The sequence below is a fragment of the Perna viridis genome, chromosome 10, assembly GCF_037379345.1.
Source record: "Perna viridis isolate PV_CMFRI_1.1 ecotype Kerala chromosome 10, ASM3737934v1, whole genome shotgun sequence".
NCBI lineage: Eukaryota > Metazoa > Mollusca > Bivalvia > Mytilida > Mytilidae > Perna > Perna viridis.
The window spans coordinates 7,927,090-7,951,272 of NC_142454.1; the positions used below are offsets into that span (position 1 = coordinate 7,927,090).

The window sequence follows — 24,183 nt, forward strand, 5'->3', positions numbered from 1 at the left end:
ATCATGTGTAGAAATATCCTGTAAAGTATTTTAGGTGTACTTCAAAAACTGTACGAGGAGATAGCCGGACAAGCTATGAGCATGTGTAATTCGGACGGATGGATGGAAAGGGGTAAATTAATATGCACCCCCTCCCCGACAGTTTGATGCGGGGGCATAAAAATTCATCATTTAGTGGTATTGGAGGAGTTCCACTAAACATGTAAAACTGATAAGTTGGATTATTTCCCTTTAGAGTCCTCTGACAATAATTACAAATGTATATTCCTTCATGCATTTTAACATATGATGCCAATATACCTTCCTATAAAATTTTATCAAATTCCTTTGAGCAGTTCAGGAGCAGTTGATAAGTGTATAATAACTATTTTTGTGAGGGAGAATACATTTATCTTAGAAAAAAATCACAATTACTGTTTGATGATAAGTTTATTTGTAAGTCAATACAAATGGCATGAAAAAGTCTAAATACATGATTATAATGATAATGCTTAATTCCAGTAGACAATTATATTTTCAGAGACAAGGGAGATAATAAATGCTTAAAAATGGATCTGCTGTATCATAAACAAGATCTACTACTTTTAAAATACAATTATTTTTTTAAACTTTAATAGGACATTCTACAGAAATCAATCTCCTATTAAGATTTGCATGAATTTTACACCCTGGACTTGGGTTTATAAAGAATATAGAAATATCTATTATCAGATAAAAATAAAGCACTTAAAAGATTAATACAAAGTTCATGTAAGTAAACAAAACTTTATCAAATGCACCATTTATATAAAAATAAAAAAGTGCAATGACTTCGATCTGATTCTCTCAGGCATTTTACACTAAAAATGAACAAATTGATATTTATAAACTAATTCTGCTTCATAACAGATAAAAGAGAAACTTTAGTCTGTAAACAGATTTTAGTAATCAGTAAAATACATGCAAAATTCCATGTTTCAATTACACCACAACTAAACACATACACATGTATCTCTAGAAATAAAATGATTTATTCATATTTAAAATTATGTGCACTCATCTCATTTCAAACTTATAAGGAAATTTTAATCTTCAAAACCATTCATTATAAATTACTGGATCGTGTATTGTCCAATCTATATTTTAAGTTGACACAAACATTTCCAATTTTTATACATGTACTTCTAGGTAACTGAAACTTGTTTGATTAATTTCTTTAAACTGCACTTTTAAATAGATTTGTCAGACCTACAGTATATAAAAGAAATACAGCAAATTTTAGAAATAATTTCGTACTCATCTGAATGAATCCTGAGCTTCATTTCTTGTTCTAAATGTATGCAACAATATCAATTTTCTGTAGAACTTACAGAAACTAGACAACAAATTTTCTTTCCTCATCCCCCTTTTTCCCCTCAATATTGTGCCCTGACAAAGACTCAGTAATGATGAATCTAAGACTATTTACAGAAATGATGAAATGTCAATGAACAGATTCTAAATGTTTCTGATCAAATCTACTCTTATAATTCTTTGCCATGTAAATAAAATATGTCAAAGCTTCTTTTTCATTGACTGGAATTCCTTTAAAGTGCCTTGCCACAATCTGAAAAAAAAAAAAATATACACATATTTTTCTCTATTTTCAAACTTTATTCAGGACAGGGCAATCTATTGCACTGTCAATGTACTATTGCACGGTGCAATAGTCTTCTTGAGCAGTCTATTGCACTGACCCCATAATGACCTTTATCTAAGCCTTTTGATTGGTTGAACTTTTTTTAAGCGATTCATTGAATTGGAATTTACACACAAAAAACTCGTGTGTAAAAACGTAGATGTGACTCTCGTCTGCAAATTCGTAAACATGGAGCGGTCAATTTCCTATTCCTGGTCGAATGGTTGGCCTCGTGCAATAGAACACTTGATCATTCTGGTCTATTGTATCCAACCCATTTAATAACTGTATAATATTGTACATTCTAGTCATATCCAAATAGTAATAGTATTTGTGGTCAAAGGGTGGCCAGGTTTTTTACATGAAAATCAAAATTGAGTTTATCATAAAACTGTTATCGGCAAAATGGTATAGGCATTAAAAAATCATGTTTTTTTTTTTTAGGGAAGGGGGGGGGGGGGTAGGATGGAAGGGTCAGTATAGATCACTACACAAATTGTTTTAAGTTTGAGATACTACATGTACACGTTTATCCAAATCCTAAAACAAGTGCTTATTTTATTTTTATTTTATGTGACCCTTGCACTGCTTTTTGTAGAGGAAAAACATCATTTGTGAATTCAGTATTTGTATAAATATCAGTTTGTTTCGGTATGGTTAATTGTCTGTTGGGGTTTTATGCCTGAGCAGCAATATTTCAGCTATATTCAGGTTTCAGTATGGTGATTGCTCTTACCTACTTTAAGTGAACTGACTTTGTCTCTCGACAACTTAAATATATCAGTCTAATGCATATATTGTTCTTTTGAAAATCATAAAATGTCTTCTGTATGGTAAAAACTTACATCAGACAGCTGAGCCTTGTTCATCCCCGGTCGGGTTGGCAATTTAAAATGTCTTTTGTATCTTCTCAATGTATTCACTGGCATTTGGAAGAAGTCAATCTACAAACATTCAAGACCATTAGATATGGCTGTAGGAAAATCAGATCATTTACCTACTTCAATGTCCCAAGAGTATTCCAACAGATCTTTGGTTAATTTTGTGATTTTTTTACTCTAACATATGTAAACTAGTTGAACAGTAATGAACAAATTTGGATGGGAGGGTAAAATTTTGGTGGCTGAAAAAAATAACATACATGAACTGAAATTTTGAATATGAAGGGTATATTTTTTGAGTGATGAATAGTCTTGCAATTTTGTTTGAAAATTGCATTTTTTTTTATTGATAAGCGCCCATTTTGCAGGGCTCAAGCTACTTGAGAAAAACAGGGAGAAGTGACTTCCCTTTCAATGAGACACTATGGACAAGTGGGGATGAACCGGGAGAAGTGAACACGGTCGCGCATCACTTACTATGTTTGTTACTTAAATGCACACAATATAAGCAAGCATTATAATTTATTCATTTTCTTTTATCAAGATAAATATTACTTTTTCTTTAAGCTACATATGCAAGTAACTAAATATTTTGGACAAAATGAAACAAGCTTGCTGACTGAATAATTGACTGTATCATATATTCATAAAATTGAATTTCTAATCTATAGCTCTACCCCTTAACATATTTACAACAGCAATATTAATATATGATTGAGCAAAGATAAACTTCTTGCACTGCACTGTCCTTTTGATTTTGTCTTTTTTAGCAGCACTAGAATAAAAACTTTCTGGCAGTGACATTCTGTTGGCATTTTCATTTTGTTCGTTATTTTTCCTGATCCCACTTAATATAATTTATTGTTCAAAATATCCAGTTGATCAAGAGTATCAATATAATCAGCATATAAAAATTTAATTACTGACAATTCAAGACCCGTTGAAATGGATAATTAATTGTTCTGTTATGATACATGAAGATCAAAAGAAACGCTTCGGGTTTTCCACCGAATTATCAATTGAAATAAAATTTGCACGTTTCGTAACGAAATGTGAACGGTATAACATGAATTATCGTAAGCTGAAGTGAAGAATATTCAATATGTATCCTTACTAAAACGTTTGAAACAAAAAGCTGATTAAAATACTTGCAGATTTCGAAAATTTTTACGATTTATTTTCTCGAACGGGCGCCATTTGGGTACCTATAAACTGCGAAACGGAACTGTAAAATGCGAAAGAAACGAAGGAAAAAAATCATTCAAGTCATCATCATTTTGTCACATAAGAGTTGAAACGTGTTTCGTATAATTTATTTAAATAGTTTATATATGTTTGTTGTACTAATTTGAAAAGAAGGCATCAAGGCTGGATTATTGTTGCATTGTCCTACCATTTGATTCAGTCTGATACTGCTAGTAGTGTCAGGCAAAATAAATAAGCCAACACAAAAATTTATAATCAATAACAAAAGACATTTAATTATGTTTTTTTTTCTTTTCAATAATTTTAGTCACTGCATGTGACATAATACACAACTGAGGTTGATTAGTAGCCATGGACAAAGTCACGAATGGACATGGAGACGGCTACTAAATAAAATACTGTGATAGCCATCAATATATTTCCATTAAAAAAAACTTCAAAAGATATCTTGTGACAACCTCAGAGAAATTATCTTTGAAGTGTGCATCTTGTTATATTTGCTAGATGTGAACTATGAAGAGGTTACTGGTGCAAAGAAACAATTTTGAATGAAATCAACTTCATTTAATCTGGGAAAATCTAAAGGCCGTCTGCTTAATATAAGACCATATAAATATCATAAAATGTCAGCAGCTGGAAATTACAATTTCGCTATTTACACAGATTGTTCTTTTGAAGTTTTAATGGTAGGTTTATTCAACGATGCCATTCATTGGGTGCTACATAGCATTTACACTCTAAATGAGAGGAAGAAGACGACGACGTTCACTCTATGTAACTATGGACATGAAAAAGAGTATTTTATACTTACATACATACATATACATACGTTAATCTGGTTAATCCTTCTTCAATATTTATCACTGTATATATCTGAAGATTTATTTCAAGTACAGTCAAACCTCGGTAGCTTGAACTCCAAAGGACCATTGAAATGTGTTCGAGTTATAGGGAGTTCGAGAAATTGAAGTTCGTATATTTCCGGATTTTTTTCGTTCCCTGTCCGAGTTCGACTTTATCGTTAGAAATTGCATACTTCCTACGAAGTTTTGTTAGTTAATGATTCCTTTTCATTCGCTTTCGGAAGATTATGTTGATTTGTGGACGTTAAAAATGCTGTTTTCGGTTTTAAAATCATTCAGAGTTTGAGTTCCTTGGTCAATAACTTATTTTCATCCGATTTTCTTCCATGCTTTCATCATACCGACTTCGAAACATTCTCGAATATATCAATCAGTACTGTGTAAAGATCAAAACTACCTAATTAGTGATGACTTAAGTATTACCTGTAATTAACTAAAATGACACTGCTTAATAATAAGGTTTCAGTTTTTCACACCTTTTATTACCGAAGCTGACAAAATGGCTGACGAGTTCGAGTCAGTGAGGATTATTCTCTAAGATTTAACTGAATGGACCGACTAGTCACTTTGAGTGTTCGAGAAATCCATGGTTATTTATACATGTATTGATTATATAGGAGAAAAAATTGGTACTTTGAATTGTGTTCGAGAAATCCCAGGTGTTTGAGCCATCCGAGTTCAAGCGAGTGAAGTTCGACTGTACCTATATATGTGTATATAGTTACAATTCACTTACATTTATTTTCTCCGTTCTGTTTAGTTCCGCATTTTACAGTTTCGCTTCGAATTGTTTCGTCTTATTGTGTTTCATTTCACATTTTATAGGTACCCGCGCCATTTTTGTCTGAATTGTTATCAGAGGAGAGTGAACTATGGTAAAAATACTGCTAAAAGACAGATTTCAGTCCCGATCATGAGCAATGTCTAAAAATGAGAGGGCAACTTCACTTCGCTTTTAGAGTTATCTGAAGATGAAGTGAGAAACTCTGGGGCGACTATTTTGTCTGAATCGCCCAGTAGCATGAGTCCTGATTTTGTAATTTCAGCACTAAGCTCAATAATTATGGAAGAAGCAATATGCTAAAGTAGTTTTGCAATATTAAATCTTCTGAATTTACAGTACATGTTTAAGTCTGGAATTATTGCTTCCATTCATTTATGCAATTTAGTAAATTGAGCAGAAGAGGTGATATAAATTTTTGCTATTTTAAAATGTAAAAACTTAAATTATTATGGATTTCAGTCTGTCACATTTGCTACAATAATAAAATAAAAGGCTTCCAAAAGCCGAAATCACTCACCTGTTTAAATTTTTGCCTTTCAAGAGCATTAGCTATAACAAGGAGTTGTATGGCAATTTTGACTCTGGACAACTTTGGTAAGGCATATCATAAGGATCATTTCAACAATTGAAAGTTTTTTTAATCAACTTTAATTTTCAAGATACTGGCAAAAAAAACCATCTTTTTATTGCCCTTCAAGGGCAATAACTCTAACAAGGAGTCATCTGAAAACTATGACCCTATGCAGATCTTATGAGGATCATTTCAGCAATAGAAAGCTTCTTTCTATCTATCATAGTTTTCAAGATATACGCTGAAAACAGTAAAAAAAAAAAAATTAAAAAAAAAAAAAAAATTTTTCATCTTTCAAAGGCAATAACTATAACAAGGAGTCATCCATTAACTTTAATCCCTGCATACTTTTGTAGGCCATATAATTAGAACCATTTTGGCAATGGAAAGAATTTGGCTAAACCTAACGGTTTTAGAGATATATGAGAAAAAACTTCTGCCTGACCACTTTGTTCCATTTTAAGTAACAGCGGCCATGTTTAGGACGGATAAAAATTCCAACATCAGTTCTACGCAGAATACCCTAAGAAACATTCATACCAAATTTGGTTCTAATTGGTCAAGCAGTGTTTTAGGATTCCCATTACCCATGGTAAGTGAGTTTTCAGGTCGGGAAAGTCCCTTGGGAGCCTTCGGTTACCCGTGGGGAAGTCGGTTTTAAAGTTTGGGTATGTTGAAATTGAGTCCTTACTTTCCTGACCTGTGGCAATTATTTCTGATTTCAGCAGAATTTCAGTTTTATTCTTTAGAAGACGTGATTGTTTTGTTTTGCTTTTTTATTCATCACGATCCTATCAGTGTTTGTAATTCAATCTCATTTCTTCAAGTGAAGTCAAACACGGTCGTGATGCGAAAACAATAATTTTCAATCCGAAAACGGTAAAATAAGAAAATCCTGATTTCAAAATTCATAATTTTGAACAGACGGATAGTTCCTTTCATCATTATATATTTGTTTGCAAATAAATATGAAATGTATTGAGGGGAGAGGGGGCACCAGAGTCTGAGAAAATTGACTAGAGGGTAAAAAGCCATAAAAATGTAAAAGTTCCCATACAAGTTTTTATTATAGTTAAACCAGCAATGTTTTTTTTAAATACAATACAAAATGTTTGAATGGTGATAAATTCAAAATAAAAATGGATCTCCATAGCCAGCACTCCACAGTTTAGTCTAGTTTCGCACTTTTGGCTAGGGATGAAAAATGACATAAATGGAAACCGGTGGTTGCTATAGTGATTAAAAATGAAGAATCTATTGTTGATAAAACATTTTCTGAAAAAAGGGGACTTTTAAAAGTATTTTGCAATGTTTTATATATTTTTCAATGTTGAAGGGGCTTTTTTCAATGACAATTTGACTTCATTGTGAAAGTGAAAGTAAGTCAATTTTTTACCATGCTAAATTTAATAAGTGGATTACAAAGTGAAATAGCTCAAAATCTAACAGGCGATGCCCATATGAGGAAGGGGTTTTTGAAGGGAAAAGTTTGAACAGTTTCAGGGATTGAAATAAAAATTTCAGATATTTTGCGGGAAATTTGATATTTTTAAACCTGATTTTATGAACTTTTTTGCAAATTTTCGCATATTTTTGCATGGTTTCTATGGTAACCCTATATGCTGTGGGTAATTTTTTTCCAGTAAATTTTTACTGCATCCTGAAGGCCTTGGCTTGAGCTATTTGTAGATATATAGATTTACAGATGCTTGACAATTTTTTAAAGTGATAAATGTTACAAAGCATCAGATTACAAGACCAAAATTAGACAGTTCTACAATACTGTGGAGTGCTGGCTTAAAGGGAGCTGCCTATACCCCTACACATTTAAAACATTGCTTTGCATCTTAGAAACTAGTGTTTTTATGCTATGCTTTGATACAAGGGTTAAAACAATGTAACTTATGGTATGAACCTATGTTGTTGTTAGCTAATAAGTCCCTAGCAACCAAGTATGCAGATTTTTTGCAAAGTTAACAAAACAATCATTGAACTGATTCATGTGTGAATATGGCTCTTGCCATCACAAAGAATGAAATATATTTTTAAAAGCTAAATATTTGCTCAGGTTACATGTAAAATAGTTAACCGGGCAACTTTTAAGTGCACAATAAGCAAAGGTTTAATAACCTTAGACCTGGAGTGGACTTTTTAGTATTTGGTTTTCAGTTCATTCAGATTTCTGTGATTTTTCATGTGATGAGCTTCAAATGCACTATTTTGGCATAAAACCTGTGTTAAAAGCTTACAAAACCCCAAATTTAGGGTTTATAAGTACATATGGGTTGTGATTTTGTATGTTTTAAGTGGAAATTTTCATTTAAAAGATGATTATAGCAAAACAGTGAAATGCATATCTGCACTTAGGTATATGGAAAGTTCTCCACTAATGACGAGTAGATAGCCTAGTATGAGAATGCCTCTAAAATTGTTATCAATTGTCCAATTATGATAAATTTGGTATCATTTTACTCGTAAGAAGGTAAGCTTTCAAGAAATAACTAGAAAATTACAATATTTAATATTGCATTCTGTTTAAGCCAGCACTCCACAGTTTAGTTTAGTTTCGCACTTTTGGCTAGGGATGAAAAATGACATAAATGGAAACCGGTGGTTGCTATAGTGATTAAAAATGAAGAATCTATTGTTGATAAAACATTTTCTAAAAAAAGGGGACTTTTAAAAGTATTTTGCAATGTTTTATATATTTTTCAATGACAATTTGACTTCATTGTGAAAGTGAAAGTAAGTCAATTTTTTACCATGCTAAATTTAATAAGTGGATTACAAAGTGAAATAGCTCAAAATCTAACCGGCGATGCCCATATGAGGAAGGGGTTTTTGAAGGGAAAAGTTTGAACAGTTTCAGGGATTGAAATAAAAATTTCAGATATTTTGCGGGAAATTTGATATTTTTAAACCTGATTTTATGAACTTTTTTGCAAATTTTCGCATATTTTTGCATGGTTTCTATGGTAACCCTATATGCTGTGGGTAATTTTTTTCCAGTAAATTTTTACTGCATCCTGAAGGCCTTGGCTTGAGCTATTTGTAGATATATAGATTTACAGATGCTTGACAATTTTTTAAAGTGATAAATGTTACAAAGCATCAGATTACAAGACCAAAATTAGGCAGTTCTACAGTACTGTGGAGTGCTGGCATAGTTTTGGGTTTCCATCTTCAAAAAAAAGTAGAGCCTTCTCTAATGAAGAATCAAAATTGTTATTGCCTTGTTACCTAAGTGTATTCATTTATAAGAATCAGGTAATAAAAATACATCACATTCTCTGCTTCTTAGAAATGATTGCACTTGTTACCAAATCATATGATACATATTTTGTCTTTGAAATGTTACTTTCAATATGGGTAAGTTCATTTAAAGTCTGGGTAAGTCATTTTTTGGAGGTCACTTACCCTTGGTAAGTCAAAATCCTAGAACACTGTCAAGTAATGTCAGAGTAGAAGATTTTTGTATGAAAAAACATTAAAAAGAGCACAAATGTGTGGAAAAAGGGTAATAACTCCAACATTGCTTAACAGATTAAAACAAAAATTTGACTACAAATAGATCTCATCATGCAGAACACTTTACCCTATGTATGAATTTTGGAGATATATGTGAAAAACTTGTCTGACCCCTACATTTTTTTTTAGTAACGGTGGCCACAGAACAAAAATCCACACATCATTACTATGCAGTTTGGCTTTAATTGGTCAAGTAGTGTCAGAGGAGAAGAGTTTTGAAAAATTGTTACAATGACAGATGCCAAGTGATGGCAATAGCTCACATGGCCTTCGGCCAGGCCAGTTGAGCTAAAAAAGTATAAAATATTTCTGACATTACAGTAGTATACCTCTGGTATATCTTCATCACCATCCGGAGAACCATTGTCATCCTCAGAGTCTTTTCTCTTCCGCTTTGTTCTCACACTCTGTATGACATTTTTATGATAATCACAGATATAGATATGGGAGACCTACAAAACACAATTTTTCCAGTTTTTTCAGTTCAGAAAAATCACGAATAAGTCATGTATAACAGTTTAACAAACTGTACATCCAAATTCAAAATCCTAGTCCCGGAGGTGTTACAACATGTAGGTATCCTGGTTTGTACAAAAAGGGCAAAAAACATTTTTTTGGCTAGATTTATCAAACTAATGTACTAAGCAAAACTTTAATAACCTGTAGAAGTATGAATTCATGAATTCAAGTCGAAGTCCCAGCAACAAATTTCAATCATAATCAATTCTGTTCACAATTTTTTGGCTACCACAACTTCATTCAAATTGTTTGAAATAGAACAGACAAAATATGATATTTTCCAGTTCACATTTACAAACATGTAGTTTTTTAAATAAGTTTTGTTCTACTGAAAATCCTGTAAGATATTTGAAAGACTAATGTACAAGTTTTTCTTAGTCAAATTTTGGCAAATTGTTTTTTTCTTAACATATAGATACATTTTTTTTTTATTTATTTATTTTATTTCTTTCTGACAATACAGGACTGCAACAAGAGGCAGACATTACAATATAAAAAAAAGTGATGGCAATCTGGCCTTAAGATAAATAATAATATATATGCACATACAATATCAAATACACAATGTAGTACATAAATACATGATTTTAAAGTACACCTGGTATACTGATACAATTTAGAACAAATAATATAAGACCATGTGACACATATCAATTTGGGATAAAAGAAGCCCGGTTAACAATTGGGTTGCAGGGGTATAGTTATAAATAATATTTTGTTTAAATACATGTATTAAGAATATATGTAAGACTTTGAAGTGCGATGGTTAACACTGTAGTACATTGGGTGCGTAATGCTAATACGTGGAAGTATGTTCATTTTTATTGAGCGAAGACGAGAAAGTGTGTTAAAATCCCATTCCATGTTGCCACATAATTGTACATGCATAAATACTTGTAAATGGAAGATATTACTTGAATCAACCTCCTTTCTGCATCACTAGCCTTCATATGATCATTTTTTACCAAAAGATACGTCGGAACGCAAAATCAAAATATAGGATCCTGGATCGATTATCAAGTTCAGCAAATTTTAAGTAAATTTTGGCGAGACATTTACTTAAAATTGTAGATTTTTTGGTAACTGTTAAGTATACCTTAGTGATAGTAAAATAAAAAAATGGAGCTTAAAATGTAACTTCAGCTGAGAGAGAATGAGAAAATTCTCAACTTTTTGAGACACCATCAATTTCAAAGACTTTGATTAGAGATAGCATGGAAGTTAAGAATATTCTCAGACTTAGTACCAGATATTTTTTAAGTTTTATGGTGCTGGAGCTTGATTTTTGATTTTAATTAAATGTTTAACACAGCACATTTTTCTGAATAAATAAAAGTGGCCTTTTAGAAATAATTAAAAAAAAGCAGTTTAAGGAAATTCCATGAATTCAATCCTTTTTTAACCCAGAATTCCAACATTCATGTAGGGCTATATCTCCATCTCCTGGTGTTCAGCAACTTGCAGTTTAATTAATAAGAGATCACACAAGTTAACTTTATTGGTCCATATTTCCTCCAAGATTCCAACCATCAAGTCCAGTCTTACTGGTATGTAACCTTGTCATACAATCATACACTTAAAGTTAAACATGTATATGATATTCACTTTTCTTAATGCATTTGTGGCCCCTTTTAAGCCATAATTCCTAAACAGTTGGGACTATAACCCCTAAAATCTATACCAACCTTCCTTAATGAAACCTTGCTGTAAATTTTATCAAAATCCATTACCTAATACTAAAGTTATTGCAAAAAACCCAAGAGTCACTGCCTACAGACAATGACATGGATGGCAATGACAGGAACCATACTATTGTAGGACTCCAAAATTTTGCAGTTATATAAAAATCAATTCACATAACACAGTCACAATAACAAATGCATTAAGTGTTTTATGTACATCAAAACAGTATTTGTGTTGAAAAAAAAAACAATCCATTTACCAAAGTCATTGCACTTAATCAAAAACAATAAGACCCTTTACATTATAATACATGTAGCAAAACTCACACTGTCATCCCTGACCAGCTTCAGCTTTCTCTGATGAACTGTTTTCTGTATACGTTTACTGTAACTTGCATTACCAGCTGGGTTAGTACATCGATTTGAGTTGTCAATCAAACAACAGATTTGGTCATGACCATTCCGGCTATCTTCTTCAGTACTGAAAGATAAATATACCATCAGTTTAACAAAATTATTCATGATTGTTTTCATTTCTTGATCAGGTCCCCAACCTTTTGAGTATTGACAATAAATCTGCCTCAGTAGACATCTGATAATGTTGCAGTAAAATATAACCCAAATTATGAAGGGCTCAAAAAGCTCCACACACTTATATATTTTAACTCAAATACCTCTAAAAAGAGATAAAACCTCATCAAAATCACAAAAAAATCACTGAAATGTATATTTAAGGCAATATTTAAATATTAATTGATACAGAAAATAACATGTATATTTAATAGTACAAGGGATAAAGTAAAAGGTCAATATGGAGATTGTCTGAATTAAGATTTATCTCAAGACCAGACAGGTTGTTAGTGACAATGTTAATTCAAAGTACAATGAACATGTATGATTCTATAGGATAAAGCAAATAGTCCATGTTCACAAATTATGAATGCATTTTATTTGTCAGACTGGTACAGAGGCAATGACTATAAAACAAGTACTTATTCAGGCTTAAGAATGTCAACTTGGTAAGGAATTAATATTAGAGTACTAAATCATGATTTTAACAGGCACTAATTGAGCATTCAGTAAGTTACTAGTATTGCTCTGCACATATCATGATTTTGTATCTTTTAATATGAGGCCTCAATTCAAATTATGATATTTCTTACTAGCAATTTAATCCTCAATATAATCCAGTAGTAAAAAGTTTTAACAATTTCATTTGACATATTGTTTAATAAATGAAATTAAACACAATTGATAGATTAAACAAAAGTACTTTCTGTTACGAAAACACAACTAACATGTTTCAAACAAGAGGACATTAACCAGAGACAGTGGTATGTATTACCAACTAACCCTACATGTAGTGTCCTTACAGGATCAGACAAATTTATTTTATTTTTCTGAAGACAGGCAGTCTTCAAAAGCCAATCGTGAACATTTTTCGACTTATAGTCCTACAGATGAAACTTTTACATCAGCACATCATTTTTTTTTTGGAAAGATTCATGATTTTCTATAGAAATTCTGAAGTACAAAGACAGGAACAAATGCTTTTTAATGATGATATCAATTAGTTATTTGGATACTGGGTTCAGGGTACTCCTCAAGTGATTTTTGTAAACAACTCCAAACATGTACAAAGGGGAGTAACTCAATAGTCCTTTTTTCATACTTGCAGAATGCAAGCCATTTTAGCAAGTTTTTCAAAGGAATGTAACCCACCAACACACCACAACCTGGTTGGCAGTCTCATTAGGGAAACATTAACTGTTTTCAGTTCAGTTGGTAGCTAAATGATTTGAAATAAATCATTAAAAAGTATCCAAGTACTTACCACAGCTCCAATAAGTAAAATATTTGAATTTGAAGTCTACTGCTGTCCCTTGCTCCAATTGGACAGGAAATCAAAATTAAAAAAAAAAACTAAGTCAAGGTCTGGAATATGAATAAGGCCTACCAACAATTTACCTCTGTTTTGGTCTGTGAAGCCATAAATGAGTTTTTCTTCTCCTTTTTTTTCCTTCTTTAGATGACCCCTATCAATGGTAATTACGAAATACAAAATCACTTACAAACAAATAAAAAATATCTAGAATTGTAAATATTCTTAGCATTCCATTAGTAATTTGGCTAGAAAATAACATTCTCATAACAGATATCAACACAAACATTCTTAACTTATACATTTATGAACAACCTGCCCTTGGCTAAGTTTCTTATGCTACTATAAAAGGTAATGGGAATTCTAGGGCCTTGAACAAAATATTTACAGAAGTAACAAAAAGAGTTTCTTCTGATTGTACCAGTCAGCTTATTAAATCATTTTCCGATATTGTACATATAGTTATGTACATGAATACATACATACATTTGTATACATGTACATGAATGTATAATATGTGAACAGTGAAAGAATAAGCTTATCAAAATGATTCCATCCAGAAAATAAATCAGTTTACATGTACATGTAAATTTTGTATGTTGAAAGAAAAGTACAATGTCCCTCTCTAATCATGAATTAATGCTTAACTCTGTATAAATACCTGACTATTGTCATCAAACTGAAAATCTCCAGAGTCTTCTACTGCCTTGCACAAAGTTGGCAGAGCAGAGTAGCTGTGGATAGCGTTACTATGATTACCAGTATATAGGGAAGAAACTTCAGAACTCATTCTTTCTACTAGTTATCCATTGTATTGTAGTAAATAAAGACTGAAAATATGTAAAAAAAAAAATATTTCTCATTCATCATATCTACTGTATAGTCTTTTATGGACACGTCAAGTAAAAGGTAAAGAAAACTAAGGGAAACAAATTTGGCTTAGTAACCACTGTTTTCTTTTAGTTAACAAAATCTTCAGTATCTTCACTTCACAGTCCTTTCACTTTTGATCCAAGCGATTGTAGAAATATGGAGTTTGAATGTTCAAATTATTGTGTTGATTGAATTATAAGTATTTATAGTGATATCTGTGTTTATTCATTAGATTCATCATTTTCAAGCGATTGCTGATCAATAAATTTGATAGATTAGATCTTATTTTAAAAAATAAAAAAAAAATGAGGTACCCCACATCTGGGATCACCCTTTTCATGGTTATATATTAGTGGGGCAACATATTTGATAATGGGAGCAAGCCCCTGTGATCAGTGTTTGTTATTTGGGTTTTTCATTTAGAAGACCAAACATTGTGGTTGTACATATACGGAAACTGTACTTTTTCAATTGTTTTTATCTTCTAATCATATGAAACACACCTCCTCTTCATTAACCTCTATACATACTACTGGTATTAATGGAGGTGAACTACATTGTATATTCGATGGCAATGACACAAATACTGTAAACATGTTAATTACTAATTTTCACGAATTCTGTCAAGTGAACATAGTCACAAGTATCAATTTTCACGGAATCAAAAAATTAAAAACATTATATAGTGGCTGTCCACCACAAAAATAGCGAAAAATTAGTACATCGCAAAAATTAATACTTTTACAGTATATAGGCCAGCAATGATCTGAATTTTTTTACCATGCTGTGGGCATGTACATGTACATATTCATTCCATTTCTTGGAAATAATCGAATAAATTATACTTAAAAGTAAACAACTACAAAAACAGAAAATTGGTCACAATTAAGAATTTAACCCAAAATTTTCAACAATGAGTATCAATTAGAAATGTTAAAAAGTTCTTTTGCTAGTAAATACATTATTATTAAGTTAACAGTATAACAATGTAGTTAATACTGTTTATTCTAGCCGGATTGTAAAAGTAATCCTAGTCACTATTTATCGTTATTATAAAGCAACAAAGTACGTGTATGTTGAAAACCAAAATAGCAAAACTATGTACTGTGGTCAAAATGCGATACATGACCAACCAAAACGTTCGTTAAAAAGAAACGGGACATGTGGTAGATGTTGCGTACTTCGGCATGTAATAAACCATTATTTAAATTCGTGCCATTAAAAATAGCTAAATACAATACTTTTCTTGGTTACGGACTGCGACAGCTAGATCAGCTTAGACGGACCAAACTTCCTACAATAGTAACACTTATTTCAACAAGGGGAAAGACCTACAAAGTATAACGCGTGTAGAAGAGAACACATAGCTCACGAAAATTACGCTAGCAGACATCTACTTTTGTAACCACACATACGTCATTCAAGGACTGAAAATATATACCAACCGAACAAAAAGCTGCACAAAGGCAAGACAAATCTGGCATCTACTGAGCACTTTTACATGAGGATCACTGTCTATGAAATGTGAAGGAAACTCTGGCTGTCAACAAATACACAACGGTTTCAAAATGAAATGGCGGCTGTGTGTACATGCTCTTAAGTTCAAAGGTCACATTCCCAAATAAGGAAATTAGACTCCGCCCAATATTTTAATAAATACTTCTTTCATTTGATTTACTTTTGTTTCATTCTTTATGATTTTATTAATTTTCAAAGGTTTTGAATATTTTAACTTGATAAAGTTCTCGCATATATTGAAATAATACTCATTCATCTGTTACCATTTTGATAAACACTTGTTTGTTTACAACCAATGTGATTTCCAATTGTGAGTCACATGTCACGATCTCCTTTGACTGACTAATTTGCATATACGTCACGCACCTGTCTTGACTGTTGATTGGTTAAAATGCCAAATGAATAGACATTTTGACCAATCAGAATGTAGATTTCGCCCCATAGCTTTGTCTATGTAGCTGGTATATTGTAGCGTGGGTTAGCATTGCGGCGTTCTCCAGCAAGGGTATAGGTAAGTTTTTGCAATTTTAAAATACTTGTTATGAAGAAAAAAAAAATTAATCTGAAAAATGCAAAACTTAAGACAATTAACTTTCGTTTTCTTGTCATTTGAATATTATCTGATTGAGAGGGAGAATGCATTTGGTCTGGAAACTTGCCCTCTTTTGCAAGATTTACACAGTAGACAACCGCCATTACTTTAAGCTTGTGCATGCCATAGCGTAGTATTTGGACTTACTCGCAAGGTTTTCTTTTTAGAGGTAGGCTAACACGCTAAAGTGTATCAATGAGTTTGTAGACTATACAAATATCTTCATTTTCTGAAATTTTGGTGAACGAGCGATATTGATTTGTTTTGTAAATCGGTGCGAAATGTCGCCATTCCTTTGTGAAGAAAGCTGTGTACAGCCATCAACGATAGAGTAAGGCAGTTTGCATTGTACATAGAGATACTATATAACCATAGGACTCTATGGGTAGTAAAATCGGGAAGCTGAATCTTTGAGGAAAAGGATTGTAATTGTTTAGTAGCGAAATAGATCGAAAGAAGGATGAAATTTAATGGTACTTTCATTCATGGTATTGGAATTTGACTTTGTGAAGGTGCTTTTTGAGGTCGTTCTTTGTCGGCGGCTGAAATCAGCGCCATGTCTGAATTTTACATTGGTTTACATAGGGAAAAAATCTTCCATAGGAAAGCAATGGGGATGACTTTGAAATGTAAAAAGGAAATGATTAAAGGATTTAATTGTTGTGACGGCAACTCGGAAATGGTTTTAGGCATTCATTTTGTTTTTTCTTTGTTCAAATAACAGATGCGGTCGTGTTTAAAGCATAAATTTTGTCATTTTCAACATTCTGCATAGGGTTTGTATGGATAACTTATAATGGGAAAATATTATGAGAAATGTTGTTGAACTTATTTTTTGTTATTCGTCCTGAAAATAATAGACAAAAGAAGTAAATATTGCAGTTGTTTATTGATTTTTTTTAACTAAAATTGGAATATTGTTATTTGGTGATAATGGGCTTCAGGGTGCAATAGAAAATGGATGAATGGAGAAATGATTTGCCTTAAAGCTATACACATGTATTAGAAAATTCACCTCATGATTTGAGGGAAACAAAATAAATACATGAATGCCAATGATCAGTAGATTGAAGTCATCAATACAGAAGTTTTATAGTCGTCATCATGCACTCGTGGAACATTATGGTGTATCCATCTGCACCATGAAAACTGATTTATTCAACGGGTCATAGTTTTCCTTTTCTTGTTCCACTACCCCTGGACTTGACTTTTTATGAGCAACACAGCAGATGTTTCTAGAAAAAACAGGACGCTGACCCTACCGGTACACCTGGTCCATGCTCCCAGATTTTAGTGGAGTTCGAGTTGCTCATTTGCTTTTGTTACTTTGTATGTATGATTTTAGTTACTTTATGTTCTTTGTTGTGTATGTGTGGTCTTTGTCCCTGGATTACATTCTTTTGATTACCGCTATAACCTTGGTTCCATTGATTACTCTTTGATTAGATATTATGCTATGGTTAATTTGTTAAAATCTGTAAGTGAAGTCAGGTTATTTCTCTTTCAAGAAATAACATTCACAGTTTAGTAAATTGTAATGATTATGGTTGTTTATTTGTTGTGACACCTCCTAATTGTTAGGTCTGAAAAATAATATGATTTTTTACGGTTACATTTTTAACAAAATCGGAAAGGTAGGTTGCCATTTCCTATTTATTTGTTAGTCTCCTACTGGCGACTTTCACTGTAATGGAACTTCAGGTTTGCATGTCGTCAGTTTGGCAAATCAGTTTTCTTTACTTATTCCATCATGCTTGCAGATATTAATTTGATACATAACTTTACTATTAAAAGTTATTTTTACCCTGAGTTCCCCATAAATATTTTTTTTGATAAATTTGAGTTTTAGCTGTTTACTTTTGTGATGATTTGTAATTAATAAGCATTTAATACACATGATAAGGTTCAAGTCCCATTAAGATTTTCATTATTGAATAAAAGATAAATTGTTGTATTGTCTCTCTTGTGGCATTCAAACTTAGTTCGAAGATCTTTTCTAATGCTATTGTGAAGCAGTTTATTCATATTGCAACTTTATTTACAACCCTGAATTAAATCAGTTGACATTATCAACTATATAAGGAATATAACAGTCATTCCTTTAATTTATTTTAGTATAAAAATTTGGTCTATTAGGATAAGAGAATTTGTAATCCAATCAGAAAGCATGTTACATCTGAACAATGTTGTTATTAAGTTGAAACAAGTAAATTGGAGGAAGTTTAACAAAAAGATAATAAACATTGTGTCATAAAATTATATTCCCGTGGTGGTGCACTAGTATAAAAATGTTGGAAGAAAATTTTAACAAAAATTATTTTCCAACATACGAACCCTATTTTTTTCTGGCTGGAAACAAGACTCTTATTTATTTTGGCCTTATGACTAGACTTTATAAGTCATGACAACTTTCACTTAGTTGTCACAAATCTGAGGATAATTAATTTATTGGCTCTGTAAATCACACCCTTGTCTCTCAAACTCCCGAAAAAAATGAAGTGACTGAAATAGACAATTGATAAGGTCTTATTTTAATTGGATTGTACTATAAGGTGCCAAACCACCAAAGGAAGTCTGAGTTATCTTGGGGGTTGTGACTCAATTCAATTAGGAATTAGTGGCCATGAAGTCAAAGGCCCCTGAAACGAACATTTTTCTGATTCCTGGAGGATAATGGATCTCTTTGAAATTGTACATGTACCACAAGGTGCCATATCCTCAATTTCAAAGCGAGGTCGGGATTGATTTTGGAGGTTGTGACTAGAATGATTTAGGAAAAGGGGACCTTTCAGACTCTAGTCAAATTTTTACCCATGTCAATTGTCTTATTCCAGTGTAAACTCAAAGGTGTACATGTATCAAGTTTAAATTTATGTTGTGTCCATACTTGCAGAAACTGTTCAGTTATCAACCTATGCAGTTGTATTAAGCTGTGCATTGTAAAGCATTTAATTCTTAGACAGCATTACATTTGTTTGAGGAGAAACTGCCTCTGTGGTCTAATGGAATAATACTTGTCTTGAGTGTTGGAACTTCCTAGGTTGGATCCCAGCTGAGTCGCACTAAAGACTAAAAATTTTAGTCACTGCCTCTTTGCCAAGCACATGGCGTAAAGGGGATAAAGTGACAACTGGTTGGCTCCAAGTCAGAAAATGTGTAACATGCAAACATGTAAGTGTACCTGTTTGCTGTTGCAGACTGTTTGATTGGTAGAAGTGCTCTTTACTACAGGGATCGACACTAACCGTAGCCAGTAGTCCTGTGCCATCCTAATTTTGGAGGACTACTTGAAAATTTTTCATGGTAGTCCTATGCACTATCTAAATTTTGCCATATTTTTCATAAGATCAAAGAAGAGAACTGTCATTAGCGTCTGGGGACTACCTGTTTTACCTCTGAAGTAGTCCTGTTAACCACCAAACAAATGTAGTTAGTTACAAACCCTGAGGTCTTGTCCTGAAATGCATGAAATATCTGCCATAGGAGGAAAGCCACTACAGATCAACTTAAAGGAGTTAACTAGTGAGTGAATTTTTTTTTTTTTTTTTTTTTCAGAACTACATTGACTAACAAAATGGGAAAGAAAGATGGGAAACCTCGTGGGCGTATGTCCTCTTATGCCTTCTTCGTGCAGACATGCAGAGAGGAACACAAGAAAAAACATCCAACAGAGAAAGTTGTTTTTGCTGAATTTACAAAGAAATGTGCTGAAAAATGGAAGGTACAGATTGCGTAGATTATTCAGTGATTAAGTTGATAAATTTGTAAAGGAACATGTTTTTAACTTTGAGTTCGACTGATGTTTAAAAAAAAACTACATATTCAAAGAAAATTTTAAGCTTATTTGCTCAGGCATTAACTATGAAACTTTTTACACTACTTTTTCTTGCTTACATTTAGTTTTATAGTACAGCAGTTCTAGCTACTTAAAATATATTGTTAAGAGAGATTACTATTTTACATTATATTTTCTTCTTGAAAAGGAAATGAGTGCTAAGGAAAAGAGAAGATTTGAAGAAATGGCAGAAAAAGATAAGTCAAGATATGAAGCAGAGATGCAGAATTACACCCCAAAGCCAGGAGAAAAAGTAGGCAGAAAGAAGAGAGAAAAGGACCCTAATGCACCAAAAAGATCATTGTATGTACATGTAAAAAAGTAGCATAATTTTGGATTAAGCAACAATTCATAATAGGGAATTATTAATGTTATGTGTTTTTGCCTCTTTTTGACTGTAAAGGAGTTGACAGTATTTGCCTGTAAATTAATTGAATTATGGGTGTTAAAAAATATCCTGAGTATTCATAAGTATGCATTAAAATATTAAGACGGATTTCATTTTTTTTTGTAACAAGTACATGTAGTTGTATAATATTAAATTTTTTGTCTTATCACAGGTCAGCTTTCTTTTTCTTCTGTAATGAAGAGAGACCAAAAGTAAGGAAAGATCACTCCGATTGGTCAGTAGCTGATGTTGCCAAGGAGATGGGCAAACGTTGGGAAAAATGCACAAACAGAGCAAGATTTGAAGAAATGGCAGCTAAAGATAAAATCAGATATGAAAGGGTAAATGTTATTTCCTTTATTTGGTCAGTAAGGGTTCTCTCCCTTTTAACAAAAGTTTTTCAATTTGAGTGATTCATAACACTATTTTATATCCACCCCCCTCTTCAGGTCATTTTTAGGCCTGTAGTAATTGGCTTTATTTTTATGTTTTTAACCATTTAAATTCAATTTATTTTCAAATTTTAATTGAATACTTTAATACTTTTTAACTGCAAAATGACCAACAAAATGTCCTAGATTAGGTAGGGTAATCTTAAACAAGATATTTTTTCTTTGCCATGTAAATTTAACATCATTGATACATGGTCGCTCTCAGTTTAGTGTAAAACTGATTATTTTCCAGGAAATGGAAGCTTACAGGAGTGGTGCCCCTGTGAAAAAGGCAGGACCCCCAGCAAAGAAAGCCAAGGTACAAGAGAGTGAGGAGGAAGATGATGATGATGATGACGATGACGACGAAGAAGATGATGATGAATAAATGAACATTTTTTTTTCATCCAAACTTCAGGGGGGAAGGGAGTTAGGATCAAAAACTGTACAATATCATGTTGAGATCTCATTTGTAAATAATGTTCACTATAGATTGTATATTTCTCATTGTAAATAATTCATTATTTTATTCACCCCATTCACACCATGCAATAGGACTTCTTGACCTCATGAACAAATGTATTGATAAGTTTTTATCAAATCAATTTTCTTTTTAAGTTGTTTTTGTCAAGTACTTTTACATCACTGAGTTTTAGTATTCATTTTTTTTTTTTTTTGACAAATTGCAAGGTTGGGAACAAATTGTAAGAAGTTCGGGTTGTCTCCTGTTTTGAAAGTGCTTTCTGTTCGCAACTTAAGTTTTTTTATCATGGAATTCCTTAATTATTGTGTGTATTGTTTAAATAGATTTTATAATAAAATTTGAATACTCAATTCTTGTGCTTATTTTACATCTGTATATGATTTAGCAATTGAACACTGTCCTTGAACTCCCCCCCCCTTAAAAAGTGGAGGTATATAGTGATCATGGTGTCTGTGTGTCCATCCCTGTTCTAATATGTAACTCCTCCGTAACCTCTGACTGGAATTTGAAAAATGTTCACAGATTCTTAATTACTGTTGCCATTGAGCACCTCCTATTTTGTTATCCCATCTGAATGATTTTTTTAGTTTCCTGATGCCAAAATAGACTATAGACTCAGTCTTTTGTCAACTGGGGGACCTCTTCTATTCCCCGGCTCCTCTGAATGGAATTTGACTCATGTTTGGGCTTTCCAGATGCAAAACACATTAGTATGTTCCCTGTTCTAATCTGCAACTCCTTTAACACCTCTAAATGGAATTGGATTAAATTTTACTACATGATGCCATTGTGCACCTTTTTTTTCCATTTGAACGATTTTTAGGATTTTCTGATGCAGAGGGGGAGTCCTCTTCTAATCCGCAACTTCTCTGAATGGAATATTATGAAACTTTCGAAAGATTTTTAATATTTCATGCTACAATTGTGCACCTGTTTTTTCCCCATCTGAATGATTTTTGGGGTTTTACCAATTCAAAATATGGACTTAGTGGGACCCCTCCTCTGAATGAACTTTCACAAATTCTTTATTACATGAAGCTATTGTGCACCTTTTTTTTTCCCATCTGAATTACTTATGGGGTTTCTTGATATAAATTACGGATTTTGTCAAAGGTAGACCAAGGGGGACCCTATTCAAAACTTCAACTCTGAAACCTCATAATGGAATTTGATGAAACTTTCACAGATTCTTTATTACATGATACAATTGTGCACCTTCTACTTTGATTTATATCTGTATGCTTAAATCACTTACGGGTTATCCTTTATGGTTTCTTGGAAGGGAAGCCAGGGTATCACCAAGTGAATTGTTCAGTTTTTTTAGTTCTTAAAGTTATAATTGTAGTATTGTGTTGTGGGCTTACTAGGGTAAAACAAATGTTATTCCCTACAGTGTTGTGAAATACTAATTAGCCTTTAATCTCAGCTAGAGAGTACTTCCTGGCCTTTAACTTCTAAGAGAAAATATCTTGAACCTCGAATAATACTTCGTAGCCCTTAATCCCAGTCTTTTACGTCGCAAGTATTGTTAACGAGTTCTTTCACTCATAATTTCAGTACTGTTACATTCGCATATGATTTGCATAATTATATATTATTACTCCACAACAATATGCTACTAATCGATGCCGTCAGATTCATATGAGATTAAAATGTACCTCTTAAATATTATACATATGAGTTTCACGTGTGTTTTTTGCTTGTAGGAGAACGAGAACATATCATTAAAAGATGAAATGATCGGTTAGCATTGAACATTATACCCTTTTTCCGATTGTTCCATCGGATCAAATTGATAATCCTATTTGATCAGATCGAGACCGCTGTCAAACACCATAATGTACCATGAGGAATCTTGTATTTTCTCTGCCTTTATTTCAATTTACACCCCTATTCTGTAATCCGTACACACACACACGGGGCAGTCGAAGACAAATGCTTGATCATAAGTGTACGGATCTCTTTGAAATATCACACCACTAAATGCAGGCTGAGTTAAGGTTAAGGTTGTGAGTTTAACTGTTCAGGGATTATGGCCCAGAAAAGAGCATTCACCCAACCACAATGCCAAGCGAGAGAAGAGTCAATTATTATGGCTTGGTCTTGAACGGAGGATTTTAAGGGACCGAGAAAAGCTATTCATCAAAGGGTCCTAGGAAGGTCAGTCAAGAAATAAATTATGGTAAACCCATTTTATCATTGTTTTACCACGGGCTGGCTCTTTATGTCGCAATGTTTTACCCCAAACGATAGTAAGGGGTTGAATAACGACATAAATGGCCAGCCTGTAGTAAAACAATGATCAAATGGAGTTTCCATGGTTTATTTCGTTTCTATTATGACTAAAGTTTACTCACATTTTTCAGACGCAGCCTATGTGTTGCTCGAAATATTGGTCATGTGTTAATCACTTTTTTTTACCATGGTTGTGGTATAAAGAGCTTTGAACAATGTCATTTGACTAATAATGGATTATAAGTTATATTATT

General features: G+C 32.6%; 2 protein-coding genes across 3 annotated transcripts; one reads left to right on the plus strand and one right to left on the minus strand.

Annotated features, from left to right (window-relative positions):
- Positions 1 to 410: 410 nt before the first annotated feature.
- Positions 411 to 16,062, minus strand: LOC148604368 (histone deacetylase complex subunit SAP30L-like). Its single transcript, XM_088547742.1, has 7 exons — positions 15,892 to 16,062; positions 14,235 to 14,403; positions 13,660 to 13,727; positions 12,019 to 12,172; positions 9,820 to 9,942; positions 2,503 to 2,601; positions 411 to 1,585 (listed from the first exon to the last, which is right to left on the minus strand). The coding sequence occupies exons 2-7, from the start codon at positions 14,361 to 14,363 to the stop codon at positions 1,463 to 1,465; spliced, it is 696 nt and encodes a 231-aa protein (XP_088403868.1). The 5' UTR covers positions 14,364 to 14,403; positions 15,892 to 16,062; the 3' UTR covers positions 411 to 1,462.
- A 281-nt stretch (positions 16,063 to 16,343) lies between these two features.
- LOC148604369 (high mobility group protein DSP1-like) lies at positions 16,344 to 22,044 on the plus strand. 2 transcript variants are annotated; one of them, XM_088547743.1, is made up of 5 exons: positions 16,344 to 16,475; positions 20,112 to 20,277; positions 20,540 to 20,694; positions 20,952 to 21,120; positions 21,464 to 22,044. In XM_088547743.1, exons 2-5 carry the CDS (start codon positions 20,131 to 20,133, stop codon positions 21,596 to 21,598), a joined length of 606 nt encoding a protein of 201 aa, XP_088403869.1. In that variant the 5' UTR covers positions 16,344 to 16,475; positions 20,112 to 20,130; the 3' UTR covers positions 21,599 to 22,044. The 2 variants fall into 2 exon arrangements, with proteins under 2 accessions (XP_088403869.1, XP_088403870.1); XM_088547744.1 differs by lacking the exon at positions 16,344 to 16,475 and adding an exon at positions 16,585 to 16,725.
- The last annotated feature ends 2,139 nt before the right edge of the window (positions 22,045 to 24,183 follow it).

What these genes read in the sequence shown, in the direction of transcription:
- LOC148604368 (XM_088547742.1), bottom strand. Translation starts at nt 14,363, where the DNA reads ATGAGTTCTGAAGTTTCTTCCCTATATACTGGTAATCATAGTAACGCT. An exon ending in AGTTTGATGACAATAGTCAG is followed by an intron (nt 13,728 to 14,234) that starts GTATTTATACAG and finishes TACCATTGATAG; the next exon opens with GGGTCATCTAAAGAAGGAAA. An exon ending in CTTCACAGACCAAAACAGAG is followed by an intron (nt 12,173 to 13,659) that starts GTAAATTGTTGG and finishes TTTATCTTTCAG; the next exon opens with TACTGAAGAAGATAGCCGGA.
- LOC148604369 (XM_088547743.1), top strand. Translation starts at nt 20,131, where the DNA reads ATGGGAAAGAAAGATGGGAAACCTCGTGGGCGTATGTCCTCTTATGCC. An exon ending in AATGTGCTGAAAAATGGAAG is followed by an intron (nt 20,278 to 20,539) that starts GTACAGATTGCG and finishes CTTCTTGAAAAG; the next exon opens with GAAATGAGTGCTAAGGAAAA. An exon ending in ATAAAATCAGATATGAAAGG is followed by an intron (nt 21,121 to 21,463) that starts GTAAATGTTATT and finishes ATTATTTTCCAG; the next exon opens with GAAATGGAAGCTTACAGGAG.